The following is a 27,188-nucleotide window of genomic DNA, read 5'->3' as shown; positions in this document are numbered from 1 at the left end:
AAAGGCCCTTACTGTATTATAATTGGCATTTTATCTCCTAATCTCTTTTTTATATGAAAGAAACCGGTGAAACTTTTATTTAGGATTCCAATTAAATTAGGTAGGGTTTTATCTTGTACAAGAATTGCAAGAAGGAAATCCACCTTATCATGAATATTGTATTAAAAGGATTTGTACAAATATTAGACATTTAATGTTATTGATGAGTTTTCTTCACAAAAATGAATAAATTATTATGAGATTATATATGGTCCTTAAAAAGGCTAACAAATGAGTCGTGTGCATGTATTGTGCATTTTTTCCTTCCTAATCATCATCCTTGAGATGTTGTTCTCTTTTTGCACAAAAATGCCATAATTAAGATAATATTTACATAACTCAAAAAAGTAGGGAAAGAAAATACACGAAACATAGGGAAAGAAAATACACAAAACATAAAAAACTAAGTTCAAAACTAATATTTTGTATGTTATAGTGGTCCAAAACAATAAAACGCTATAATTCAACCAACTAAAAAGAAGAAAAATTGTGCACACACTGCCATAGTGGCTGCAATAGATATTTCAAAAGAAGATGGTGTAGACGTTACTTTGATGCTTTCTCTCTTCCTTGGTGGACCTTTTTCAACTTTTTTATGATGAGAGTATTGCTACTAGTTCTTTTATTGCAATTCAGAAGAGTATTATTGTGATTACTTCTGCTAATAACTGTGAATTGGTGAATGTTACAATCTAATGAGGAAGTTCTTAAATTGTCATAGTTGACTTTAGCATGCATCATAGGAAAAGATGGTAGCAGTAATTGTGCTAAGAAATACGAAATTATATGATGACAAGGCAATTAACCAACCTTAAGACTTCCGATGTACCTTATTTCCTTGGTATACCTTATCATGTACAATTAAGAAACTGCACAATGTCTACCAAAATCGTTGCACAACATTGATGTTAAAGGCAAGATTGTGGTGTGTGATAATGGTTCGAGCCGTGTAACTTATCAAGGTCAAATGGTAAAAGATGTGGGAATATTATTATGATTCTTGCGAATGATGAGGTCTTTGAAGATGATACTTTTGATGTTGTTCATGTCCTTCCAGCAGCTAATTTGGATTTTACTGGAGGAGAAAAGATTAAATCCTACGTCAACTCATCCTCCAGGCTCATGGCAACAATGCATTTCAAAGGAATAAGGATAGGGTTTATGAATGAATCATGTGTAGTATTTTTTATTCACAGATTCAAACTCAACAAGTCCAAGCATACCTCAAGCCTATCATTATTGGCCTGGAGAAATATTTTTGCTACATGATATTTCTCATTAGATAAAATAACGTGCACATATTCGAGATGAAACATCATCTCGAGTATCTCAATATTTTATCCCCACATGAATGGCATTGATGCTTTGTTCAAAAGTGAAGACCCAGATTGGTCACACGCTACAAATAATTCTGTAATTATGAGTACAGGTGGTCAATCTAACCTCAAGGGTCAACTCATCCTTGATGAAAGGAAACTTCTTGCCTATACCTTTTTTTTATTGGTGTCGGTTATGTGAATCCATCAAAAGCTAATAGTCTAGGACTTATTTATGATATTCACACCGTTAATTACATTCCATACTTGTGCTGCCTAGGTGACACAAAGGTAGATCGAGCGCATTGTGCATTAAAGTATCAAGTGCTCGTTACAATTGAGCACATATGATGCATAGCTGATATATCCTTCTTTCTCCATTATACTTGGAGCAGAGAATCAAAACTAGATAAGATTAGTTATAAACATTGGTGAACTTCTTATATTATTAGCATCACTCAAATTCCAAGAGTTCTTGAACCTATCAGGCTTGTCTTCACCAAGGTGAACCAAACAAATCATATATATGACAAAAAAACTAAATTATTTTAAGGTGTGATATTGGACTTCTGAAAATTGGGAACATGTGTCATCCCCTCTCCCCCCCCCCACCCCCCAAATTAATAATAAAAAAGTACGAGTTCACAAAAATTATAACATGCAACAAAAAGCTCATTTGTGCGAGAAAGTTTTTGTTTGGTTCAATTGATCAACCACTTGATGAGAAAGGGCATGAATATATACAAATTATTAAGAAAAATTATTCAATAGCGTGTTGGAGTTGGTATGATTTGGGATCATGAAAACAAAGACCATCATAGAATAAATAAATTATTATGTTGTGGTTTTCCTAAAAAAGACCCCCGCTATATTATAATTGGGATTTCATCTCCTAAGATCTTTATTATATAAAATAAAGAGGTTAAACATTTGTTAGAATTTTCAGTTAACTTAGGTAGAGTTTCCTCTTTATAAGAATTGCTCAAAATAAAATAAATATATTACAATAATTTATATGAATATTAAAGATTTATTGTTAAATGATGAGTTTTGTTCAAAATAAATAAATAAGTATATATGAGATTACAATCCTTAAAAATACTAAGAAATGAGTCATGTGCAAGTATTGTGCATCCTCCCCCCCCCCCCTATAAATCGTTACTATTATGAGGTTCTATTTTTTACGAAAAATGTCATGGTTACGATAATATGTGCATCACTCAAAAAGGGGGCAAAAATGCACGACCCTTAAAAACTAACTATAAAACTGATATTTATATTTTATAGCAGTCCAAAACATTAAACCTCTATATTTAAACAACTTAAGAAGAAAACATGGAGTCATCCAATAAGTTTTGATGGATATTGCAATAGACGATAGTATAGACGTACTCTCTATCTCTCTCTGTCATTCTTCTTCTATTTTTTTTATGATGATAATATTGCTACAAGTTCTTTGGTTGTAATTCAAGGGGTATCATTGTGACCGCCCTATATTGATAACTGGAATTCAGTCAATGCTTTATTGTCCACTTAACAAGGCGCCTTAAATTCTCACAGTTGGCTTTAGCACTCATTATATACAGATAGTGGCAATGGTTGTGCTAGAAAATGAGAAAGTATATGATGGCGAGTCAGTTGTCAAACCTAAAAACTTTCCTTATACGTTGTTCCGTTGATATACATTATTATGCGTAATTTAACTGCATAAAGTCTACAAGGATTGATGCAAAGCATTAACATTCAAGGTTGTAATGTGTAATAATGTTGAAACTAACCAAGGGCAAATAGTAAAGAATATGGGTGATGTTGCCATGATTTTGATGAATCAAGAGGTCTTTGGCGATACCGCTTTTGATGTTGCTCATGTCTTTCCAATAACTAACTTGGGTTATACTAAAGGGAAATAAAACTAAAACCTACATTAACTTATCCTTCATGACAAGGAAGAAATTCACTTTAAAGAAACAAGAATAGGGTTTATAGATGCACCATGTGGTAGCATTTTGCCTAAACATGGCAAATGTAGGCATATGCAAAACTGACATTATTGGCACTGGAGTAAATGTTGTTGATGCATGACCTTTGTAATAGTAGATTAACAAGCACATATTCAACATTTAACATTATCTCAGATATCTTAATGTCTTGCCCCTACCTGAGTAGCATCGCAACTTGCACAAAAGTACATATCGAGGTTGATCTCGATTCTCGAGTTATAATTAAGCCCGTGATTATAACTATAGATGATCAATACAACTTCAAGGGCCCGTCTATCCTTGATGAACGGGGACGTCTTGCTGATATTCTTTTTGTTGGTATCGACTAATTAAGTGAATCCATCAAAAGTAAGTAGTTTAGGCTTATTTATGATATCCATCCCGTAAAATACATTCAATACATATGTGGACTTGGTTACATAGGAAAAGAGATTGAGCGCGTTGTGCATCAATGTACCAATTGTCATTACAATCGAGTTTATTTGAGGCAGAGCTGAATTATCCTTCTTTTTTCATTATACTTGGACTAAAGAATTAATATTATGCACGGATAACATAAATATTGTTGATGAAAAATCCACATAGTATGTCGTTTTTATCACCCAAATTAGTTCGTAGGATGGTTGAACCTATTACACTTTTCTTTACCAAAATAAATTAACAAAATACCTAAAATATGAGTTTCGACAAGAATCAAGTTGTTATAAGGGGTGATCATTGTGCTTCTGGATACCGGGATTACTCCATCTTTTAATGATGATAATATGTTATTTCCACTGAAAAAATTAATGGCAAGAAAAATGCTAGTTTAAAGAAAATATAACGTGTAACAGGAAATCAAAATGGGTGGTTCAACTGATCTATGGAAGGCCACTACTGTTATAGGTGAACAACTGTTTAAAATAGTCCAATTTTTTTGACAGTGCTATGCATCATGCTGTAAAAGGTCTAAGACCAGCAATAACTACCTTTGTAATTTCTTTTTCTGGAGGTCTTGGTTTTATGTCCCCCTCCAATGTACTAATCTCATATTAATATACGAGATAGGGGATAATGCCAAACACCACAAATTAACAGAGCCTGATAAATGGCTTAAAAAAAATTACTAGGAGAGATAATTTAATAGTGTACTCAGAGCTTGCATCATGATAGGAATGACCACTATAGAAAAGATGAATCATTTAAGTTACTATATTTTCTTGAAAGGGACCTCTTCATTAATTTTTTGTATAACCATCGCCATAATTAAGAAGTCTTCAAAATTCAAGATTATTTTTTATACCAAGCTGAAGATTACTTTCTATATAAGTTGAATATCTTAACCTCTTATTGAGTGACTATGATTGTATACTTCCTAAGATTTCCATTACACATGACATTCCTTGTTATTTTCAAAAAATTTATGCAGCTCTATATAGTTCGTGGACATTCACCATTAAGGAAGGAAAATCTTTATCGAAGATATCTATCAACTCCGTTTTCTATTATATTATTGAGTTCCCATTGACTTTTAAGGAATGAGATGGTCTCCTTTTATGGTCTTGGTCAATCATCACCTTATGAGCTAACTTTCGGAAATGACTTAGGCCAAGCTCTATTTTTTTTATATGGTATCAGATTCAGGCCCATCCTAATTTATTGTTTACGCGATATTAAGTCTCCATCTTATATTGTCCGCGCTCCAGATGTTCAGTCTTGAACGCGAGAGGGTGTTGAGTCTCACATCAGCACTTTAGGGATAAGACAGTCTCCTTTTATGACCTTAAGCAATTATCACCTCGTGAATTAGCTTTGGGGTTGAGTTAAATAATGTCCATTTCTTTATCATCTGTCCAACTAACTTCTACTACTATTTTTGTTTTCATCAACATACTCCCACAATTGACAATTCTCCTTTTAAGTTAATAGAACTAGTTGTTTGACTTTAAAAACAACAACAACAATAACAACGACGACGACCTGGTAAAATCTCACAAAGTGAGGTGTGGAGAAGATTGCGTGTACGCAGACCTTACCCCTACCCCGATGGGGTAGAGAGGTTGTTTCCGATAAACCCTCGGCTTAAGAAGACGAAAAGAAAACAAGAAGAGACAATATACCAGTATCGTCAATAGAAACCATAGAAATAATAACAATATCATAAAAACCATAAAATAGATGACACGTAATATCAATAACTAGTAATTAAGGCCCGGAGCTATGAAAAGCAGAAAGGATAGTGTGGACACAACATTAACCACTAGCCGTCTAAGATCAATCATATCAAACCAGCCTCACCCCCGGTACGAGTAGAAAAAGCTCGATTACTTCATAGCCTACAACCCTAATGCTCGACCTCCACACCTTCCTATCAATGGCCATCTCCTTGGAAATCTACAGTCGTGCCATGTCCTGTCTGATTACCTCTCCATAATACTTCTTAGGCCGCCCTCTACCTTTTCTCATACCCACCAAAGCCAACAACCATCCGAGCCCCGCATCTTGTCATCTACAGGGGCCACCGCCACCTTCTCCCGAATATTTTCATTCCTAATCTTATCCATCCTAGTGTGCCCGCACATCTACCTCAACATCCTCATCTCTGTTACCTTCATCTTCTGGATATGAGAGTTCTTAACCGGCCAACATTCTGCCCCATACAACATGGACGGTCTAACCACCGCTCTATAAAACTTACCTTTGTGTATCAGTGGCACTTTCTTGTCACACAGGACTCCAGATGCTAGCCTCCATTTCATCCACCACACCCCTATACGGTGTGTGACGTCCTCGTCGATCTCTCTGTCCCTTGTATAACCGACCCAAAGTACTTGAAACTACCTCTCTTGGGGATGACTTGTGATCCAAGCCTCACGTTCATGCCTACTTCCCTCGACTCAGCGCTTAACTTGCACTCCAGGTACTCTGTCTTAGTCCTGCTCAACTTGAAACCCTTAGACTCGAGGACCTGTCTCCATACCTCCAACCTCTCGTTAACACCGCTTCGCATTTTATCAAGTAACAAAGTTATTAATTATAACTTTATAAACGTACATTATTAATTATAACAAGGGACAAAGTTATTCTTGTTCAAGGGAGTCATTTGACACCCTTGTCGGAGAATTATACAATATAGACATGTTAATTTTTTTGGAAAAGGGGTCAAATTAATGTCTTTAAACTATGCGAAATGGATTAAATTTACCGGTCGTTAATAGTTGGGATCACATATATCTCGGGTCATAAATGAGTTCAGATATACCGTTATTGATTAACGATGAATCATTAAAAATTGATTAATTTTTAAAAATCCGATTAACACCAGCAATTGCCACGTGTTGGCTTAAAAAGGAGAAGTGCAATAAGTTGGGTCTAATTAACGCGTTGGAGTAGGTCAACTTAAATCAAATTCAACCCAGGCCCAAACAGTTCAACCCAAACCCATCTTCACAAACCACACACCCCTTTTCCCCAAATTCACTCACCATTTCGGTCTAATCCCTACACTGCAAAAATCAGTTCACACACAGGAGAAGATTTCAAGCTGAAAAAAAATGGGGAGGAAAAAAGGAGTAGAGTTCGATGAAGGAGCACCCGATGACTTCGACCCAAATAACCCGTACAAGGACCCGGTTGCTTTCTTCGAGATGAGGGAGCATTTGGTGAGGGAGAAATGGATCGACATTGAAAAGGCTAAGATCCTCCGTGAAAAGCTCCGTTGGTGCTATCGTATCGAAGGTGTTAATCACCTTCAGAAGTGTCGTCACCTTGTTCAGCAGTACCTTGATGCTACACGTGGCATTGGGTGGGGCAAGGACCTTCGTCCTCCCTTTATGCACGGTCTCTACTAAAAGCCCTAACACGATTTAGTGCTATTTTTAGGTTAAAAGTTTAGTTTTTTAATTTGTATTGTCTTGTGAATTGCAGGCCCGAAGGTTGTTGAAGCTGTCGAATCCGAATGAGACCCTTTCCGGTCTGTAATCTCAGGCATTTTACTCTTTCCCTTTTATTAGATTGGATCATTGGAAATGTTTTTTTGTCTTTGATTCGCTGATGTTGTCTATTATTTACAATTTATATGACACAGTTAGCATTTTTGGACACTAAAATATGTTGAAATTTTGTTAATAAGACGTCCTCCTATAAAATACTCCTTCCGTCCCAATTTATTTTAGGGTGTTTGACCTGAGAGTTTTAAGAAAGAAAGAAAGACATTTTATGAGAAGGTAAAAGTTAAAAGTTAAATGAGAAGTTACAACAACAACAAACCTACTGAAATTCCAGAAGCGGGGTCTGGGGAGGGTAATGTGTATGCAGTCCTTACCCCTACCTTGACAAAGTAGAGTGACTGTTTTCGGTAGACCCTCGGCTCAGAAGAGATTAAATGAGAAGTTAAAAGTTAATTTTTTTAGATATTGAAAGGTGCCATTTTTTTTGGATAGACTAAAAAGGAAAGGTGTAACATAAATTGGGACACCGGGAGTATAAAAGAAATTGCAAAATAGCTCCCGCAGTGGAATGTTGGGCTTACCAGAGAGTTGTGTGCTACTTGCTCACCGCTCAGCCTTGTTGTGTATTGCTGAATCTGAAATCCTGAAATATGAAAGAATGAGGTACGGGTCCAATGAAGAATAATGCCATCTATAACTGTTGGGACAAGAAGACTTAAAGCATGATATGTACTATGCCTTAAACTCATAGCTGGTATGAGTGCTACTGGAGGGCATATCTCATAAGTGAGTCTGTTTTCATTTTTATCTGAACACTGAAGCACAACAGATGCTAGGGAGGATCACTTTACTAGTGTCTGACACCACTCGCACTGTGGATGCTGGCACAATAATTTGATTCCAATCCTAACAGCTAGGTATCTATTTGCCCAGTTTGTACATTATGAGAGTCTGAATCCATCTTCTTCCAGCGTCAGCTAGGAGTTTTGCCACAATCTGAATCTATAGCTACACTCTGTTGGTTGCATAAGCTATAACCGCCATATTTGTGTTTGTTTTTGCGATGTCAACCCTTTTAGGGTAGTGTCAGTGTTGTCAAAGGCTAAAAGCGTTAAAATACGCACGAAGTCTATCAGGTTTTAAGCGCAAGCACGATCAAAGTGAGAGCTTTAGTTAAAAAGGCGCAACAAAAAAATTGTTTATGAAGTTAGTGGTGTATTAATAACAAAAGCATCCGGTGGATGCATGTATTACAGAATAAAAGAAGATATCAGCTCCTAAGAAGAAATGTATACATGATGCAAGAACAAATAACAACCTCATTCATAATGATTTCCATTGCAATTAATATATCTTTTTTCCAACTATATTTATTGTTTAGTACCATTCTATTCAGGGTAGAATTTTTATGGGCATGAGGCGCACACCTTAGTGCTTTGCCTACACTGAAGCACAACCTAAGTGACGCGAACTCGTGAAGCGCCAACCGTGACCTTCTTTGAGCATCGGGGCTTAAGCTTAGCTCAAATGAGCCTTTGACAACACTGGGTAGTGTATATCAACTTAGATCCTTCAACCTTCCTCCCAAAAATATTTTCTCATCTTAGGCATATAGCTAATTATATAGCATATGAAATACTTCATAAAATTACATAAGACAGCATATATCAACTGTATCTTGCAAAAAATTCACATACAACAACAAAAAACCCAGTTAATCCCATAAGTGGGGTGTGGGAAGGGTAGAGTGTAGGCTGTTTCTGATAGACCCTCTTGTACACATGCACTGTCATGAAAACTCTATATCTTTAGCATAATCATGCTAGCTATTCAAGATAAGGTAAGAAAATCATGTCCGCATTTCCATGCACTTGTCTCCATACATGCATATATGTGAAGGACATATATATACTATACTTCTAGAACATTGAATTCAATAATTCTGTCTGAACCTGCATACATCAGATTTGAATCATGCCTTTTGATATAGAACCAGTTACGAACACATTATTACTCACTAGGTCTTCGATCTTGCTTGGACTTGACTCCAATTGATTCAATTAGGGAAAATCTTCAATGATCTATGAAAGGAACAATGAAATTGCTCAGCCATTTAAGTTCATGATTCAGCTATTCAATCTATATCCAGAGAACCTTATTGTATCTACACTTAATTCCAGCCCTAATACCCTATCAAATTGCAAGCTCCTCAAAACCATGCTGAAATCTAACTCAAAATAATAAGAATTAGAGTTAATTCCTACCTTTGGGCTTAGGAAATCCTTGTTAAGCGACAAGTCTTCTTAAATCTTCCTTTCACAGTGATTGTTCGTCCCTAATCACGTACTACAATGCCTTAGAATGAATTAGAACTTATATTTTTATACTCATAATATAAACTATAAATAAAGTATGTTGTTGTTGTAATATAAACTATTCAAATGCTACTGGTTCCATGAATCTGGTTCATCTACTGGGCTGAGACACAGTAGATCCTTCAGGTTTCTGAACTTTTCATGTGTGTACCGTGACGCGATAAACTTGAAGACTTTCTGAAGTTTCTTTGAGTTTTACTGCAACAGGGTAAAACTTCCGTAGCTACACCAGGCTTCTCTTCCTTACTATTTGGTTCCATCACAGTTTTTCTAATTCACTCACAATGTAATTCTTGGCTTCTTTCCCTTATTATTCAAGCTCGGTATGCCAAGCTTTATCCATGTACAAGATTAAAGTCAAAACATGGTTAGGAGCCGGGGTACCACAGTGATTCTGTTTTTGCTCTTTTTTCTTTCTTTTTTATTTTATATACAGTAATTGGAATCATAAATTATCTAATTGTCCTCCAGGTTCTGTATTTTAAGCAAAAGAACTAGCTGCATTCCAGTATCATTTTGCTCATTTTGATTGGTTATTTATCTATTACTATGATAGCCCCACCCACAGTAGTTACTTTCAAATAAAACAAAAAGGGGAAAATAACTACCAGAAAACTCACACAAGAAATGCATTTGATAGTGTAGAGTAAAATGCCAAAATGGCTCATAATTAGAGGTAAACAAATGTTTTAGATGACCTCTTTCCCCTCTTTATTCTTCCTCTTCCTTTATACAGCGACGCTATTGCATTATACAATTCAACTATCAGTTGAAACCTTTTTTTATAGGGTTTATCAGTTGAAACCCTTTGTACCTTCTTAACACCTTTCATACTAGAGAATACCAAGCCAATAGGAAGAGTTATTTAACCCGTAATATTTCTGATAATACAATTTTCACAAAAGCTTTCTGTTTTCTCTAGAGAATTGCTGTCATCTCCACACACTGCCCTATACTGATGGTTAGGGGCAAAGCTAATAGAAGAAGGTGGCAGTGTTGATACTTTGTTAACAGTAATTTTTATTTTTATTTTTCACCTTGTCACATCTACAGCTACTCGAACACTCCGAAAATGTCGTCGGGTGCGTGTCAGATACTATAAAGTAGTGCATTTTTGGAGGGTCCGACACGGGAGTCTGCTCGGCATAGATTTATAGGCCGCCAAATGCACTGCTATGTAGATGCGACACTATGGTGAGTAAAAGTGTTAAAAGGGACGAGGTAGACCTAAAATACTTGGAAGGAAATTGTATCGGAGGACATCCAATCTCTTGGAATCCATGTAGACTTAGCGAAAGATAGGATACAATGGAAGAAAAAGACTTATAGAAGATAGACTTATTAGTTGAGAATATCTACTATTTACTTTATTTTTATTTTATTTTGTATATTATTGGTTTGCGATGAGTTTATATGAAGTAACATGGTCAATGAGGATCATATAGCTGACTCTAACTTGTTTGAGACTGAGGCTTAGTTGTTGTTGTTTAGGTTAATCCGGTTCTTGTCCTTGTATTATAGTGCTCAAAACTCTAAAACTTTCCATTTATGGTGAACTTCACCATTTAGTTATGGAATCAGCCAATTAACATAATAAATCTCATATACTTGGCTTCCACCTCAATCCTCCTCCTTTAATATGCCCTATGTGCCATCATCCCTCTTATACACTCTGTGATCTTGCCTCCAGCCCCTACACTGCCTTCCTAGCCAGTTCATGAAGAGTTGAGCAGGGATTCATGAAGATACTACAAACTTTGTAACCATCTGGAGGTGCTAAAAATATACATTCAAAAGGGAGAAAGTGCAGTAAAATATCGAGCTTGTTTTTATAATAAAAGAAAAGATTGAGCTTGTTAATATCCTATTGGAATTTGTTGATTCTAGTAGGCGAAGGACTAAAGTTGCATCTTTACAAATTGAAGATCACTATACTACATGGAAACAGAAATTAAATTCGGTCTAAAAGAGGAAGAGAAGTGCAATTTACTTAAGAAATATGCAGAACTCAGAATTTCAGCATCTTCTCGTTACCACTTTCATTAGGTTCTTTAACACTTCATATCACCATTCAGGTCAATTGAGGAAATCATGTGTTCCCATTGCCATTGCCACTGCTTGTTTTTGCACTTGCAGCACAATTGCGATGACAAAGCAAGATTCACTAGCCTTGTCATGTACTATAATTACCTTGAACTATATTATTTGGTAAGGGTGAAAGAGGATGGGCTTTATCAAATAAAGAAAAGAAAAGGGAACGAAAGAGGAGAGTTTGCAGGAGAGGAAGTAACAGAGTGTCTGGATTATTTCCTTCATATAGTTGCAGCACAAGAAAGGAGCAATGAAGGTGGAAGGTTATCCTTTCCTTCCATATGAGTGTTTTCATCCTTCCTAAAAGGCCTAAACTGGATACAAAGGAATATATAAATGTCTTACTTTCATACCATATGTGGAACAAAATCAAGAAGTCAGTCTTCTTTTTCCTTTCCTTGAACCCAACAAGTTCTTGGATAGAATGCTTTCTTAACATTTTGTTAAATGTGCTCAAGGCAAGTTGGCAAGTTTGTGCGGATTCATCAAAAGTTGAAATATTTCTATTTGTTTGTCCGATGAGACTATAATTTCCAAAGAATCTACGCCATTTGAATAGTGATAACAAATTGTTGTGAGCCATCTAACATGTATTGTTCGGGCAAAAGTTTGCAACTCAAATTTTGTATTGTAGTTCTGTTCTCATGTTGTATATTGTAATGGTTCCTAGTCCACTTCTACACAAATTTTCTGCAATTTCTCAAATTTGCAATATATTCTTGGTTTGTTGTACATACAAAGCTTAGTGCCTTTAAGTATGACTTTCAGCGGGTAGAAGCTCACTCCTCTCGTTTTTTGCAGGTTTGTCTTTCCAGTTAAAAGTATAAACTTCAGAGCTTGTTGGGCTACCAACCGGTGAATTTGAGTGTATCACTTTCTGTCATTCGCTGCTCTAAGACCTGTTTTATAGTTTCCTGTCTTGTGAAAGATGCCAATGGTTTGCATTGGCTTTACTTCAGCCTTTTACTCTTTTTGGGGAACATTTAATTCATACTGGAAATAAAGAAGAAATGTTCATGCTCTTTCCTTGTTGGTCTCAGCTTTTACTCCATATTTGCCCTATATGTGATAGCATATCCAGTGTGTCATGTTTGTCAAGACAGAATAACACTATGAATATTCTAGTTTGAGAATCTCTTCAAGTGGGGCTGTCTTTTTCTATTCCGTCACTATTGTCAGGTGGAGCCTTTTATTGAATATTTTTTGATCTATAGTTGAATGGGAAGTTCCAGAAAACTAGTCATGCATGGATCAGGAGCATATTTTGCGGTTGTGTGCCTTTTTGCTGAGCCATTATCAACTTTCTTTCAGTGGTTTTGCCAAAGACGAGAATGTGGTAGCTCATGTGTTCTCATTCTCATACTCGTAGGATGGTATCATGTTAAGAGCCCAGATATTTTTTTTCTTACCTGTCCTTGCAAGAAATATTCAATGGATCACTTGTGTTAAGACAGTTCCTATTTGACTTTAGAAAGCCATTTCTTTATACAAGTCCAATTTAGAAGCTCGGACCTTCGAACTTGAGCCTTTTTCTGGATCTGGCAGATTGTTTCTGTTGACTTCATTAGTTAGGATCATAAGCTAACTCCCCCATACTATGTCAATAGAGCGATGTATCCTCCATGACTGAATGTTGTACTTCTGGGATCCGTATCTGAATCTAAGAAAATGTTATCATCAAAGCCTGAAAGCTTCAAGTCATTTCCAGACTGCATCTCCTCAAAGATAAACTTCAGCTCTCTACTAGCGGAAGGTGCCATGGGAGGATTTTTCCATTAACCCGAAAATGGACTGATTCCTATCTCATTGTCAAATAACTGGCAGTCCTTAAATCCCTTACAGAACTTTTGACTAATTAAGGACTGAGTTGATTGTTCTATGAATTCCAGTGTAGGCTCTTGGGATTCCATTTTCTTTATGGGATTGGCTTAAAAAGCCAAAGAGTATCCAGCCGCACTTGAATTCTTGTCCCTTTCGAATTTAGCCATTCTGTCAAACTCAGCCCCTTATCCTCTTCCACAGTGCTGAAAGTACCAAGGGTCTCTAATCTCGGTTGTATATGGCAATACTACTTGGAGTTCAATTAAATACTCCTAACAAAGAATTAATTTAAATTATAATTTTGAGTCTTTTGATAGAAGAAAAATACACAAGTCAGACTAGTCACATAGAATGTGTTCGTTCATTAGTTAAGAGGAATTTTTTTTATGAATAAAAGTAATTTAACAACTCAAATTTTGTATGAGTAAGCAGTATATAAATTAAATTTTAAATAAGCATATCAATCATTTTGGGATGCTCCAAAATAAAAAGGAGAAAACATCACTTAAAAATCACGTAAAGAATTGGTAAACGAGTACTCATGCAAAGTGAAATAGCCAAAGATAAGGATCGAAAAAATAATTTGATATCATGAGAATAAAGATCAATTTTCCTCATTACGGGATAATTAGCGAGCGTGTTGTCAAATTAGAGTTAATAACTTAATAGAATATTTGTCATTTGCGCAAGAAATACAGTTAACAGCTTGTTTGGATGATTGTTATCTACTGTATTGTATCGTATTGTTACTTTAAATATGTTATTTGTTTTGATTGTTACTTAAATTTTATTGTATTGTATCATTAAATTTGTCATTACGTAACGACGAAAAGTCACTTTATCGAACGACGGTATTGGTGTGGTGGCATCGTTTCCTTGCTTTTTCTCTCATCTTGCCCTTTCTTATTAAATAATCATATTTTATCATTTATTTTTTTTTCTTACTCCTTCCGTTCACTTTTACTTGACACGTTTTGACTTTTTACGCTCCTTAAGAAATAATAAATGAAGTGCATAATTTACCATGACACCCATATTAATTGATGCATATTTTATTGGATTTGAGAAAATGATTTGAAATGAGAAATAAATACTATGGGTAAAACAGAAAAAAAAATTGTCTTCTCTTGATATGCGTAAAACGACAAGTAAAAATGAAAATCTATTTTTAGTATACATGCCAAGTAAAAGTGAACGAAGGGAGTATATAATAATTCTACTTCATATCCTATTTTTTCTTAGTAATGTTACAAGTTTATTCTTCATATTGTTGATGCGTGACATTATGAACCGACGACAAATGATACAATGTATCCAAATGTTATATTCATCAAACAATATAATACAATGTAGTACAATACAATACGATACATTATGAAATAATATGTAACAACAATCCAAACAAGCTGTAAAATATATGGAAGCCTTTTCTTCTTCTTGGCCTTTGTTTCTTGAGAAAATTTCATAAAGCACTATCTTTTAGTAGTAATTAGCCATCTATAGATACCATTTGCTATATTATGGATTATAGATACCTTTTATGTGGTTATAAGATGTATTTGATGTATTTAAGCTATTATATTCATGAATACAGTAGCAAAAATAGGTGTGAATCAGGAAGTCCAGCTAATCAGTTGTTGTATTCGAGTGTATTCGACTGTATTCATGGAATGAAACATGGGATTACAGCTGGACAGATTATTGTATTCGACTGTATTCACGGCGTGAAATAGGGGATTACACTATTTTTAAAACGGAAAGTGAATCAATTAACATAATAGACTCTTAATATAATTCAACAAACTCAATTATAACACACAAAATTTGTATTTTCAGTTATAAAAAAGATTCTCAACCGAAAAATACCCCAAAAATATAGCAGTCTTCAGAGAAATTATATAATACATCTGAATACATAAATTATATTAATTAAAAAAACATATGAATACATTCATGACATATAGCGAGACATTGAATACAATGAAATACATAGAATATAGCGGGATACATTGAAATACAATGTAAAAAAGACAGTGAATACAATGAAATACATGAAATATAACGAGATACATTAAATTACAATGAAAAGAAAGACAATGAATACAATGAAATACATGAAAATACATTGAAATATATTAACAGAAAATAAATTGCTCAGCCCCAAACTCCGTCGTCTTTGTTCAAGAACAAACCCTAATTTCCGGCGAATCCGCCGCAACAACGTTTGAAGTTAATAACATGCGACACCTTTGAGATTTGAAGGTACAACACGCGTCTTCTTATTTTCATTACCTGCTTTTAGTGATTTGGTTAGGGATTTGATTTGCTTTTAGTGACCTTAACAGAGAAATCTCCTATCTTGATCTCGTGCCCTCTAACATTGGCAGCAATCAACAGATGAAGAATGAACAAAGAGATAAACAGATTAACCTTTGAATACATAGTAAACTCAAGTGGTTTTAAGACTTTAGAGAGAGTGTATTGATGACAGAGAAATCGCAATTCAAATATTCTGTGCAAGAATTGATCGAAATGAAAAGAAAATAGTGTGGGTGAGAGGAATTTTGAGATTGAACATCGTATTTTCAGAGAATGGGGGAAGAAAATGGGATGTATCAAAGTAGAGAGAGAAAGAAAATAGTGTAACTGAATAGCGTATTTAGTGGCTTAGGGCTAGGAGGTAACCAAAATTAAATATTTTGCTATAAACTTTAAAAGGTATCTATAAAATATAATTTTTTTAAATGATATTTATTTAAAATAAATAAGGTGTTAACCTTTGCTATAGGAGGTAAAAATTCCTTATTTGGACAGAGTCCATCTCTACCTACTTTGAATTGTTTATCTTATAGTTACGACTTTACTACTACTATATTATAATATAATAATATTAGTATAACAGAAGTTTTTAGTGAATAGCTTGATCACGATGACCGCAACCAAGCTCATTTTTTCTATTTCTTTCTTCATCTCTACTTATTAAAATTTTGGCGCTTGGTTAGACAATTGGTGAAAGACTTTTTGCAATTTTTTTTAATTTTTTTTTTCAAACTTTGTTTATTTCCCAAGCTTCTTGAAAAAACAAGTACTCCCTTCATTTCATTTTAAGTGAAAGTGTTTGATTGGTTACCAAATTTAAGAAAAAAATTTAGAACTTATTATCTAAATTTCTATAACTATAAAAATTTATTATTAAAAGTAAAATAAGAAAGGTAAAGTTAATTATTTTTAAATATAAAAAGGCATAGTGTTATTCTATTTTGAATTATTTAAAAAGAACATTTATCACATAAAATGAATACAGAAGTAATTTCTTTCAAAGCTTAGAGAAAAGTTTGATTTTTCTTTTTAATTTTGCACGAAATATATTCTTAAATTTTTTCAAAAAACATTTTCACTATATTACAAAATAATTGCCAATTTACGAAAGAACTCCATAAACCACCCCAATAATAACATCTTTTTCTTTTTCAACCCAATAATAACATGTTTAATTTAGTAACTTTGACTCACTGGAGCCATCGATCTGATTTCATCCTAGAAGTTTCGAGTAACGCGAAAGAAACAATAAAAAACGACAATGGTGTGCGAAGAGTCTGAGCTGCACCTTACCGAAACGTAAACTTCAATCGCCTGCCGACAAGATGATCATTCACATAGCTCTTAAAAATATATCTTCACTTACTTGTCAATTTTAGCAAATTAAAGGATGATCATTTCATTTTTTCTGTTTTTCCCTTATCATTAATTATTTTTCATAAATTACTTCTCAAGGCTTCTATCATTATTACGGGTACTATGATAAAATATGCACTTCATTTTTTATTTTTTAAGGGGCGTGTAAAATCCATTCTGGATAAGTAAAAATGAATGGAAGGAGTACATATTTAATTATAGTTATTAGTGTATGATTCAAAATCCCACCGAAGAAATTCAGTATGAAGAGGTGATTATCATAAGTAATTTGTAACTTATCATGGACAATTTGGTCGAGATCGACCAAAGCTCGACAGAACGAGTTGCCAAGCGATCAACCACGACAGAGATCGAGTAGAGCAGATAGTAGTAACGGTTAGTTTCATATTGGGATCTTCAGAGGGAATATTCTTTTGAATATTCTCTCTGTTTGTACTTTTAAGGTTCTTTGGGAATACCCCATATAAATAGAACGAGAGATAGGAAAAAAGGCAGGTAATATTCTAGGTGATAAGAACTCTTTTGAAAAGCAAGCTCTCTAGATAAATACAAAGAATATCTTTCTAAAGAGATTCGACTTTTCGATTATTCCTTATCATTTCCACCAGATCCGAGAAAGTCTTCAATATTCTTATAGTTACTTGACATTCATCATTGTCAGAGGAAGGAATCATCCACCTCATTCAATATTGGGTGAATCTTCTTCTTTATTTATATTGGGTTCCATTTATTGCCATTTAATATTTAACACTTCTAGCATATTGTTGCATCTGAAGCATTTAATATACAATGCATTAAATCTGCCTCATCCCTTTCTATATCTTCTACATAATTTATATTAGATCTGAAGTTATTACATTTAATAAAATTAACCTCTTAAATATCGATTAATTAGTTTAGCCAAAGATAATTTATTTTTGGTCAAACAATTTGGGGCCGTCTGTGGGGATTTTTTAGTTAAAATTTTAGTTTCTTCTGGATCTATAATCAACCAAAAAGAGGCAAAACCCTACACTTTCTTGTGCACATAGATCTAACATGGCAGGTACAACAACACCAACAACCCAATATAATCTCACTTAGTGGGGTCTGGGGAGGGTAGTGTGTACGCAGACTTACCCCTACCATGGGGTTGAGAGGCTGTTTCCAAATAGACCCTCGACATCCTTCCCTCCAAGAACTTCCCACATTGCTCTTGGGGAGACTCGAACTCACAACCTCTTGGTTGGAAGTGGAAGTTGCTTACCATCAGAGCAACTCCTCTTGTCTTAACATGGCAGGTAATGTAGAAGAAAGGATGAAGGCAGTAGCCGACCTCACCGCCAACCTCTTTAACACCATATGAGGAAGACAATAACCGACCTCACTACCAACCTCCTTAACACTATCAACGAGGTCTCCGAAACAGAGGGTGAGGAAATGACACCAAACATCTCTCCCAGGCGGAACGGCTCACCCTCTCCTCATGGTAGCATTACAACGTCCCACGGTAAATGAGCCTCCACATCCACAATGGAAGAAGTGCCACCAGCGGTGAAAAAATTGCTCGAGGCTTGACTAACTAATGCACTGACCAACATCCTTGACAAACCCTAACTGAAGAGGGCGCAAGAACCTGTGTCACACCAACAACAGTCGAACATCACGGCCACCTCCGTTTGCAGCAGGTATCACTCACAATGTTAATGATGCAGGTAATGACGACCTCACAACCATTTTAAAGAAAATGGAAAGATGGAAAACAAAAATAAAATGCTCCAAGATCAAATGAAAGAACATCAAGAAAGGGTAGACAAAATATCGGGCGCCCCAAAACTCTTGCCAAAAAGAGACGCTGACTGGTTTATCGAGCAACCGTACAGTGACAAAGCTGCACCGTATACCATACCTAAAACCTTCAAAATGCCTCCATACCTAAAAATATATGACGGCAGGAAAGACCCTGAGGATCATGTGACTCACTATGTTATCACAGTAAAATGTAACGATCTCGCTAAAGAGCAAGTACCCTCCATCTTATTGAAAAAGTTTAGCAAAACCCTTACCGGGAGCACGTTAACTTGGTATTCACAGCTGCCTACGTACTCTAATGAAACATTTGAGGAGATGTCCGACAAGTTCGTAACGGCCCATGCCGGAGCCAAGAAGGCGGAGGCATGAGCAAATGATATATTTGCCATCAAACAATCACCCGGAGAGGGGCTGAGGTACTTCCTTGCTCGATTAACCGCGTAAGGATGGCCTTACAAAACATATCAGAAGGAATGGCCGTGGCAGCTTTCCAGAATGGGCTGAACAGAAGTGGTTCAAGGGCAACCAAAAAGCTGTTGAGTCGGCTCATGAAATATCCCCCAATCACTTGGGATGAAATACACATTGCCTATTATGCCGAAGTTTGAGCTGACGAAGATGACCTAAATGGACCAACCCAACTGCTGACTTTAGTACAAGCCGAGTCCAGAAAGGATTGGAGAAATGAAAATAGGATAGATTTAGCAGGTCCCCGACCCAACCAAGAAAGACATTAACCTTACGTCAGAGGCGCCCTCATGCCGCCTTCCCGTCATGATGAAGGCCCATCTAGGCCACGAACAGGGACACACTGAAGAGAGCGAGGTATGTCTCCCTTACTATCTACTCATAATTTCTGTGTTTCTCCCTCAGAAATAGTCGACGCACTGGAGAAGCTCGGCCCAAAAGTGAAGTGGCCGCATAAGATGAGGTCTGAACCGAGCATAAGAAAGTCAAACGTCCTCTACGAATTCCATCAGTAACGGGGTCACAAAACCAAAGACTGTATCGCCCTAATGCAGGAGGTCGTGAACATACTTCACCAAGGGCACTTGAAAGAGCTGATGAGCGACCAATGAAGAGCCAACTTCGCTCAAGGACGTGAACAACACTAGGGCCCACCAAAACAACCTTTCCCTACTCGAACCATTCAAATGATCATCGGAGGGAGCGACGATGCTTCGATCAATAGCGTGAAGTTCACCACCACCCACAAACTCAAACGGTCGATCACTCACGAACAATACGATGGACTTGAAGAAAGTATCATCTTCGATCAGTCTGATACCAACAGTTTGGTCTTTCCTCACTATGATGCTCTTGTTATCACTTTACGTATATTGGATACAGATGTGAGATGAATTATGGTGGACAATGGGAGCAGCGCGTGCATTATCCACCCTCGAGTACTTTCACAGATGAGACTCAAGGATAAGATAGTGCCACGCTACATCACACTAACCGGTTTTAACAATGCAGTTGAGTGAACCTCCGGAGAAATCACACTTCCCATTTTGGCCAGTGGCATCACCTTGGAAACCACATTCCACATCATAGAACAGGACACGACATACAACGCCATAATTGGTTAGCCTTGGATACACGCCATGAAGGCCATTCCCTCCATCTTGTACCAAATCATCAAATTTCCCACCCCACGGTGGGTACACAACATTCGAGGAGAAAAATGCACTTCCTGGGAATGCTATCGCATTGCCTAGGTTGCACATACACCCAACAGATGAAGGGTAAAGCTAAAGAAGCATAGAAATCAACAAGGACGAGGTCGAGCGGTGATGAGAAGAAGGACGTGATCAAAGACCCCAAAGTCGTAGAAGCCACATGATAAACCGTAGAAGATCTTGACCCCGTCTAACTTGATGATAACAACCACAACAAGAAAGCTTACATCGGTCACAAACTTCAAGAACCAGGTAAATTCCATCAATTCTTAAACAATAATACAGACTTGTTTGCTTTTTCCCATGTAAACATGCCAGATATCCCAAAGGATATAGCGACACACAAGCTAAACTTCAATCCATTCTACCCCCCGATAAGACAAATTAGGCGGAAGCTCAATTCCGCAATAAACGACGCAGTTCACAAAGAGGTTGAAAAGTTGTTGGAAAACGGCTCCACCAGGGAGTCAAAAATACCCCCAATGGGTCGCCAACATGGTCATGGTGAAAAAGAAGAATGGAAAATGGTGAATGTGTGTGGACTTCACAGATCTAAACAAGGCCTGCCAAAAAGACTCATTTCTGCTTCCTCACATCGCCCAGCTCATTGATGCAATAGCCGAGCACAAGCTGTGAAGCTTCCTAGACGCATACTCGGGTTATAACCAGATCCTCATAGAGGAGGAAGACTAGGAGAAGACCACCTTCATCACCTACCAAGGAACGTACTGCTATAGGGTGATGCCTTTCGGACTGAAAAATGCGGGGGCGACATATCAGAGGTTGGTGACAAAAATGTTCAAATATCAACTCGGCAAAATCATGGAAGTTTATATAGACGATATGTTAGTCAAATCCAAAAGGAAAGAGGATCACATCGACCACATGAAGGAAGCTTTCGACATACTCAGGCGATACAGAATGAAATTGAATCCTGAAAAATGCGCATTTGGTGTGACCTCGGGTAAATTCCTGGGCTTCTTAGTATCACAATGAGGTATCAAGGTCAACCTCGACCAAATCAAAGCTATAGAGGGGATACCAGAGAACTTAACCAACAAAAAGCAAGTTCAAAGGTTGACCGGCCGCATATAAGTTGAGATTTATCTCGCGGTCCTCCGATAGGTGTCATAAGTTCTTTGGCGTACTGAAAAAAGACAGTGGCCTCCAATGGACCGAAAAATGCATCGATGCCCTAAAATAACTAAAGACCTACCTATCATCGCCCCCACTGCTCTCCAAAGCAGAACATGGAGAGCGCCTCATCGTCAATTTGGCTGTATCCTAAGTGGCGGTGAGTGCAGTCATGGTCCAAGAAAATAAAGGTATGCAGTCTCCCATCTATTATATTAGCAAAACTTTAGTCGACACCAAAATGAGGTACCCCCACCTCGAAAAGTTGGCTCTGGCCTTGGTCGTAGCTTCACGGAAGCTTAGACCTTACTTTCAATGCCACCCCATCTCGGTAGTCACGACTTTTCCCTTAAGGAGTATTTTGCATAAGCCCTAACTATCAGGAAGACTAGCCAAATAGGCCATAGAGTTAAGCGAACATGATATAACATATCAACCGCGAATGGCGATAAAGTCGCAAGAACTTGCTGACTTCGGCGCTGACTTCAGCATAAAAAAATGCCTAAAGTCGAAAAAGAAGCTGCTAACACCTCTCCCCAAATACAAGACCTATGGATTTTGTAAAGTGATGGCGCTTTTAATGCATCATGGTCTGGACTTGGGACCTCGTACTCGAGGTCCCAACTGGTGAAGTAATTCGCCAGTCCATCAGATGCCCGGACATGACTAACAATAAGGCTGAGTATGAGGCCATGATTGCAGGAATAAGACCAGCCCTCAAATATGGAGCAAGATGGGTCATCTTATGCTGCGACTCTCAGCTCGTAGTCAACCAAGTCATAGGGACTTTCCAAATCAAAGAGCAAAAGGATACAAAAGTATCAGGCCGAGATCTGCAAGCTGCTACTCGAATTTGAGGAATGCCAACTCGACCAGGTCCCTCGAGCACAAAATGTCGAAGCAGACGGCGTCGCCAAGCTAGAGGCAGCCACTAAAAACATAACCGGAGAAGGAAACGTGGTCACGCTCCTCCACTCATCAATCCTCCCGGGGAGGAAAACAGAAAATGGTAAGATTGACTGCTTAAGCCCGGCAAAACATTAAAAACATGAGAAGATGATTAAAGTTGCTGATAGGGCCATTGACATGTCTGGGAGTGAGTACGCGCCCTCCCAAGAGATATCTTTAGACTCAATCCCAGAGTACATCCCTGACTGGCCGGAGAGAAACAGACTAAGAGACACTCCTCCAACTTCCCCCGCTGCCCAAGCGTCAGTAAATGTATCTTCTGGGTTGTCTGAGGACTCAGGTGAAGGCAGTGGAGATGAATACTCCACCTCTCCCACAGCTTAATTATCAAGAGAGGGTGCAGTAGGAGAAGAGGTAGTAGGAGAAGGGGTGAGCCCCAGGTTGGCGGGGTAGAATGAACTAGAAACCCGGAGGTGTGGCAAGACCGGTTTGTGAGCGAGGTAGATTATCACAAATTTAGGACAAGCAAAAGCTTAAGATTGGGGGAGTTGATAACTAGGGATTATTATGCATTTTACACTCCTTCTTGCTTAAGTTTTGAATAGAAATGTGTACAAAATAGTTCCAAAGACTCACATGTTGTACTTGATTGCAGGGTTTGGTCAACAAGGTGACAATTTGTCAAAACCAGCTCAAAAAGGAGTGAAACATGCACAAGTACCAAGAACAAGGCCAAGCTCAGTATAACAGGACTAGTGCGGCTGCACACCATTCTGTGCGGTCCGCAAAGAGGAGGTTCAGAGAGTGTGCATTTTAGGCAGCCAAGCAATGCGGCCGCAAAGTATTTTGTGCGGACCGCATTGAATTTATTGCGGCCGCACTCGACTTTGTGCAGTCTGCAAAGCCCAAGATCAGAGAGTTGCCAAGTTGGAGGAATATGTCCAGTGCGGTCCGCGGTCCATTTTGTGTGGACCGTAATAGAAGCCACCGCGGCCGCGGTGCATTTTGTGTGGCCCGCGGTGGCCAACTTCAGAGAGCAGATTATTTCAGCCAAGAGCCTCAGTGCGGCCGCACTTGATTTTGTGCGGTCCGCACTAGCCCCGCAAGGGTATTTTTTACCAAAATTTTCGGCCTAGTATAAATAGTTTATTTTTCCATTTTTAGGTCATCAGTTGTATTTTGACGAAGAGCTGCTCTCGTGAACAATACTCCTTTTCTATTTTGAGTAATTTTAGCTTAGTTTCATCATTGAATCTTCAAGTTTTATCTAGTAATTAAATATTGTGGGTTTTTCTTCATCTATTTCTTTGTTTTCTTCTATAATCATGAGTAGCTAGACCCATTAGATAGGGTTTTGGCTCAACTCTAGTGTGGGTAATTGATGGGTCTTGTGTTTTAAGGATTGAATGTCTATGGGTGTTTGATATTTGGACTAATTTATGGTTTAAATGTTGAATTAAAGGTTGCAAACACTAGTTTATGCCTAGTTGATTTTGGCTCTTCTTGGGAAAGAGAGCCTAAGTCCATGAAATTGGTCCAACAAGTAATTGGAGTGTATTCAAGAGATTGATAGCCCCAATTAAAGGGTTAAACCTAGAGATAGTAATACCCGACTTGAACCTCTATTGCTTGCACAAATTATAATACCCAATTGGTCTTGAGAAAGTCAATTAGGCAAAATCACTCAAACTACCGAGAGGTATAGAGTGAGTCGAATCGTGCATTGGTTATATCATCTTCCCAAATATGACAATCTAGCCTTAGATTCGAGAATTCGTCAATCACCCACCAAGGAGAAAGTCACTTCCCTAGTGCCTTTTACCAATTTAGACAACCTTCAATAGTTTACTCTTAGCTTCACTTAGCCTAATTTAGCATCCTAGTAGTATAAAATTTGAAGTAATATCAAAACCAATTATGAATAGAAGTGTAATTAGGAACAATTATGCAACTCCAATTTAGATAGAAACTCAACTCCAATCTCTAGCTCCTTGTTGAAATCGATCCCGACCTTCTCGGGTAAAAGCTGCTTCGATCACTCTTGCTACTTTGTAGTAGTATAGGGTTGGCCTCGATCACTTTTTGGCGCCGTTGCCGGAGATGTGCCCTAGGGTGACCCCACGGTCACTCATTTGCACAAAGAGCTACATGACCATGGATAGGCTATAGTTGAGCTGACAACTATAATGAACCAACTAGCAAAGGCACAGTTGCAGCAAGTTGAAAATCCTTGCCAAGTGAATGCCATGGATGGTGTCAACATGCTAGTCAACAAAAGAAGACAAAGAGGTTAACAGAACCAAGGAAATTCATAGCAATTTGACAATGATTGTGATGGATTCCAAGATGATGGCTATGATGGGCAGAATGAAGATGTGCAACAAGTAAACAACTATCAAGGCCAAAGGGGCAATTCTTCCAACCAACAAAAATGGACACCCCAAGGCAATCGGGGCAATCAACAACAACAAGGCAATGGTAATTGGGGGAACAACAACCAAAATTCCAATTGGGGCAACCAGAACAATCAGGGTAATTGGAATGACAACAACAACAACTGGGGTGGTAACAATTATCAGGGAGGTTGGAACAATGGTAATCAAGGAAATTGGGGGAAAGGCTTCCAAAGTCCCCCAATGTACCAACAACCGAACAATCCACCCCCATTTCCATTCCAAGGTCCTAGTTCTTCCAACAATGATATGGGGAGAATTGAAATGATGTTTGAATAGATGATGAAAAAGAATGCGGACTCTGATGCCCAGTTGTCTTCCCACAATACTTCAATTAGAAATTTGGAGGTTCTATTAGGCCAAATCTCACAATCCTTGAATAATCGCCCTAAGAGAGCTCTACCAAGTGATACGGTAGTAAACCCGAAGCATGGGAACAATCATGTTATGGCGGTAACTACAAGGAGTGGATGAGGCAGTGATGTGAATGCCTCCAAGCAAAAGCAAATTTTGAGTGATGAAGTTGAGTTTCAAGAAGAGGAAATTCCTTTGGTGGTTGAAAATGTGATTGATGAGAATATAAATGAATAAGTGAGGATTGATATTCAAGATGCCAAGGTGGAAAATCAATATGACGTGAACCCGTCTAGGGAACACGTAATAGACATGCCGGAGCCGGTTGTGTCTAAAGCCAAGGCTCCTTTGCCAAGGCCACCTCCACCTTATCCTCAAAGGCTCGTGAACCAAAAAAATGAGAATCGGTTTAAAAAGTTTATTGATATGATGAAAAGTTTATCCATTAATGTGCCTTTAGTGGAGGATCTTGAGCAAATGTCGAGCTATGCTAAATTCATGAAGGACTTGGTGACAAAGAAACGATCCATGGATTGTGAAACTATAAAGATGACCTACCAAGTTAGTGTAATAGTGTATTCAATGGCCCCGAAGCTTGAAGATCCCGGTGCTTTCACCATTCCTTGCACCATTGGGAGTGCGGACTTTACTAAGGCTCTATGTTATTTTGGGGCAAGTATCAACTTGATGCCCTACTCATATTTCAAAACTTTGGGTATTGGGCAACCGAGTCTGACTTCCATGAGATTGCAAATGGCGGATAGAACGATGAAGAGACCATGGGGTATTATTGATGATGTGCTTGTCCGGGTGGACAAATTTATCTTGCCAGCTGATTTTGTGATCTTGGATTGTGAGATGGATTATGAAGTTCCAATCATATTGGGGAGATCTTTCCTTGCTACTAGGAAGGCCTTAGTTGATGTGGAAGCAGGGGAACTCACCTTCCGGGTGGGTGATGAAAAAGTGATCTTTCATATGTGCAAGTCAATGAAGCAACCCAAGAGTTTCGAGGTGTGCTCTTTTATGGACTTTGTCACAGCAGTGATAGTTGATGATACAAGTGCAATGATCAATGTGGAGGACCCTCTAGAGGCCGTATTGTTGAATCTTGATGTCAATGAGGATGAGGTCCTAGTGGAGTGTGTGAATGCTTTACATGGGAAGGGCTCTTACTCTTATGAACCTAGGAAATTATCTTTAGACCTAGAGAATAGGAAGACTTCACCAACAAAGCCTTCAATTGAGGAACCTCCGGTGTTGGAGTTGAAGTCGTTGCCTCCACACCTCAGGTATGAGTTCTTAGGCCCTAGTTCTACTTTGCTAGTTATTCTTTGCTCTTGTCTTACTAACATACAGGTTGATGCCACATTGGTGGTGCTTCAAAAGTGGAAAAGGTAATTGGATGGACTTTAGCTAATATTCAGGGGATAAGCCCTGTATTTTGTATGCACAAGATTATTTTGGAAGATGATGCAAAGCCCTTATTGGAACATCAAAGGAGGTTGAACGAGGCAATGCAGGAAGTTGTGAAAAAGGAGGTGATCAAGTGGTTGGATTCCAGGGTTGTGTACCCTATCTCTGATAGCTCTTGGACT

General features: G+C 37.7%; 1 protein-coding gene across 2 annotated transcripts; it reads left to right on the top strand.

Moving 5' to 3' along the window:
- The first annotated feature begins 6,765 nt into the window (after positions 1-6,765).
- Positions 6,766-12,772, top strand: LOC104238421 (NADH dehydrogenase [ubiquinone] 1 beta subcomplex subunit 10-A-like). 2 transcript variants are annotated; one of them, XM_009792767.2, is made up of 3 exons: positions 6,766-7,174; positions 7,262-7,321; positions 12,552-12,772. In XM_009792767.2, exons 1-2 carry the CDS (start codon positions 6,889-6,891, stop codon positions 7,294-7,296), a joined length of 321 nt encoding a protein of 106 aa, XP_009791069.1. In that variant the 5' UTR covers positions 6,766-6,888; the 3' UTR covers positions 7,297-7,321; positions 12,552-12,772. The 2 variants fall into 2 exon arrangements, with proteins under 2 accessions (XP_009791069.1, XP_009791068.1); XM_009792766.2 differs by having other exon boundaries at positions 6,767-7,174; positions 7,262-7,307.
- The last annotated feature ends 14,416 nt before the right edge of the window (positions 12,773-27,188 follow it).

The sequence above is a fragment of the Nicotiana sylvestris genome, chromosome 10 (assembly GCF_000393655.2).
Source record: "Nicotiana sylvestris chromosome 10, ASM39365v2, whole genome shotgun sequence".
NCBI classification, from domain to species: domain Eukaryota; kingdom Viridiplantae; phylum Streptophyta; class Magnoliopsida; order Solanales; family Solanaceae; genus Nicotiana; species Nicotiana sylvestris.
This window is presented reverse-complemented; position numbering and strand designations above follow the sequence as displayed.

Coding starts and splice junctions, on each gene's coding strand:
- LOC104238421 (XM_009792767.2), top strand. CDS start 6,889: ATGGGGAGGAAAAAAGGAGTAGAGTTCGATGAAGGAGCACCCGATGAC. Junction 7,175..7,261: donor TCGTCCTCCCTTTATGCACG/GTCTCTACTAAA, acceptor TGTGAATTGCAG/GCCCGAAGGTTGTTGAAGCT.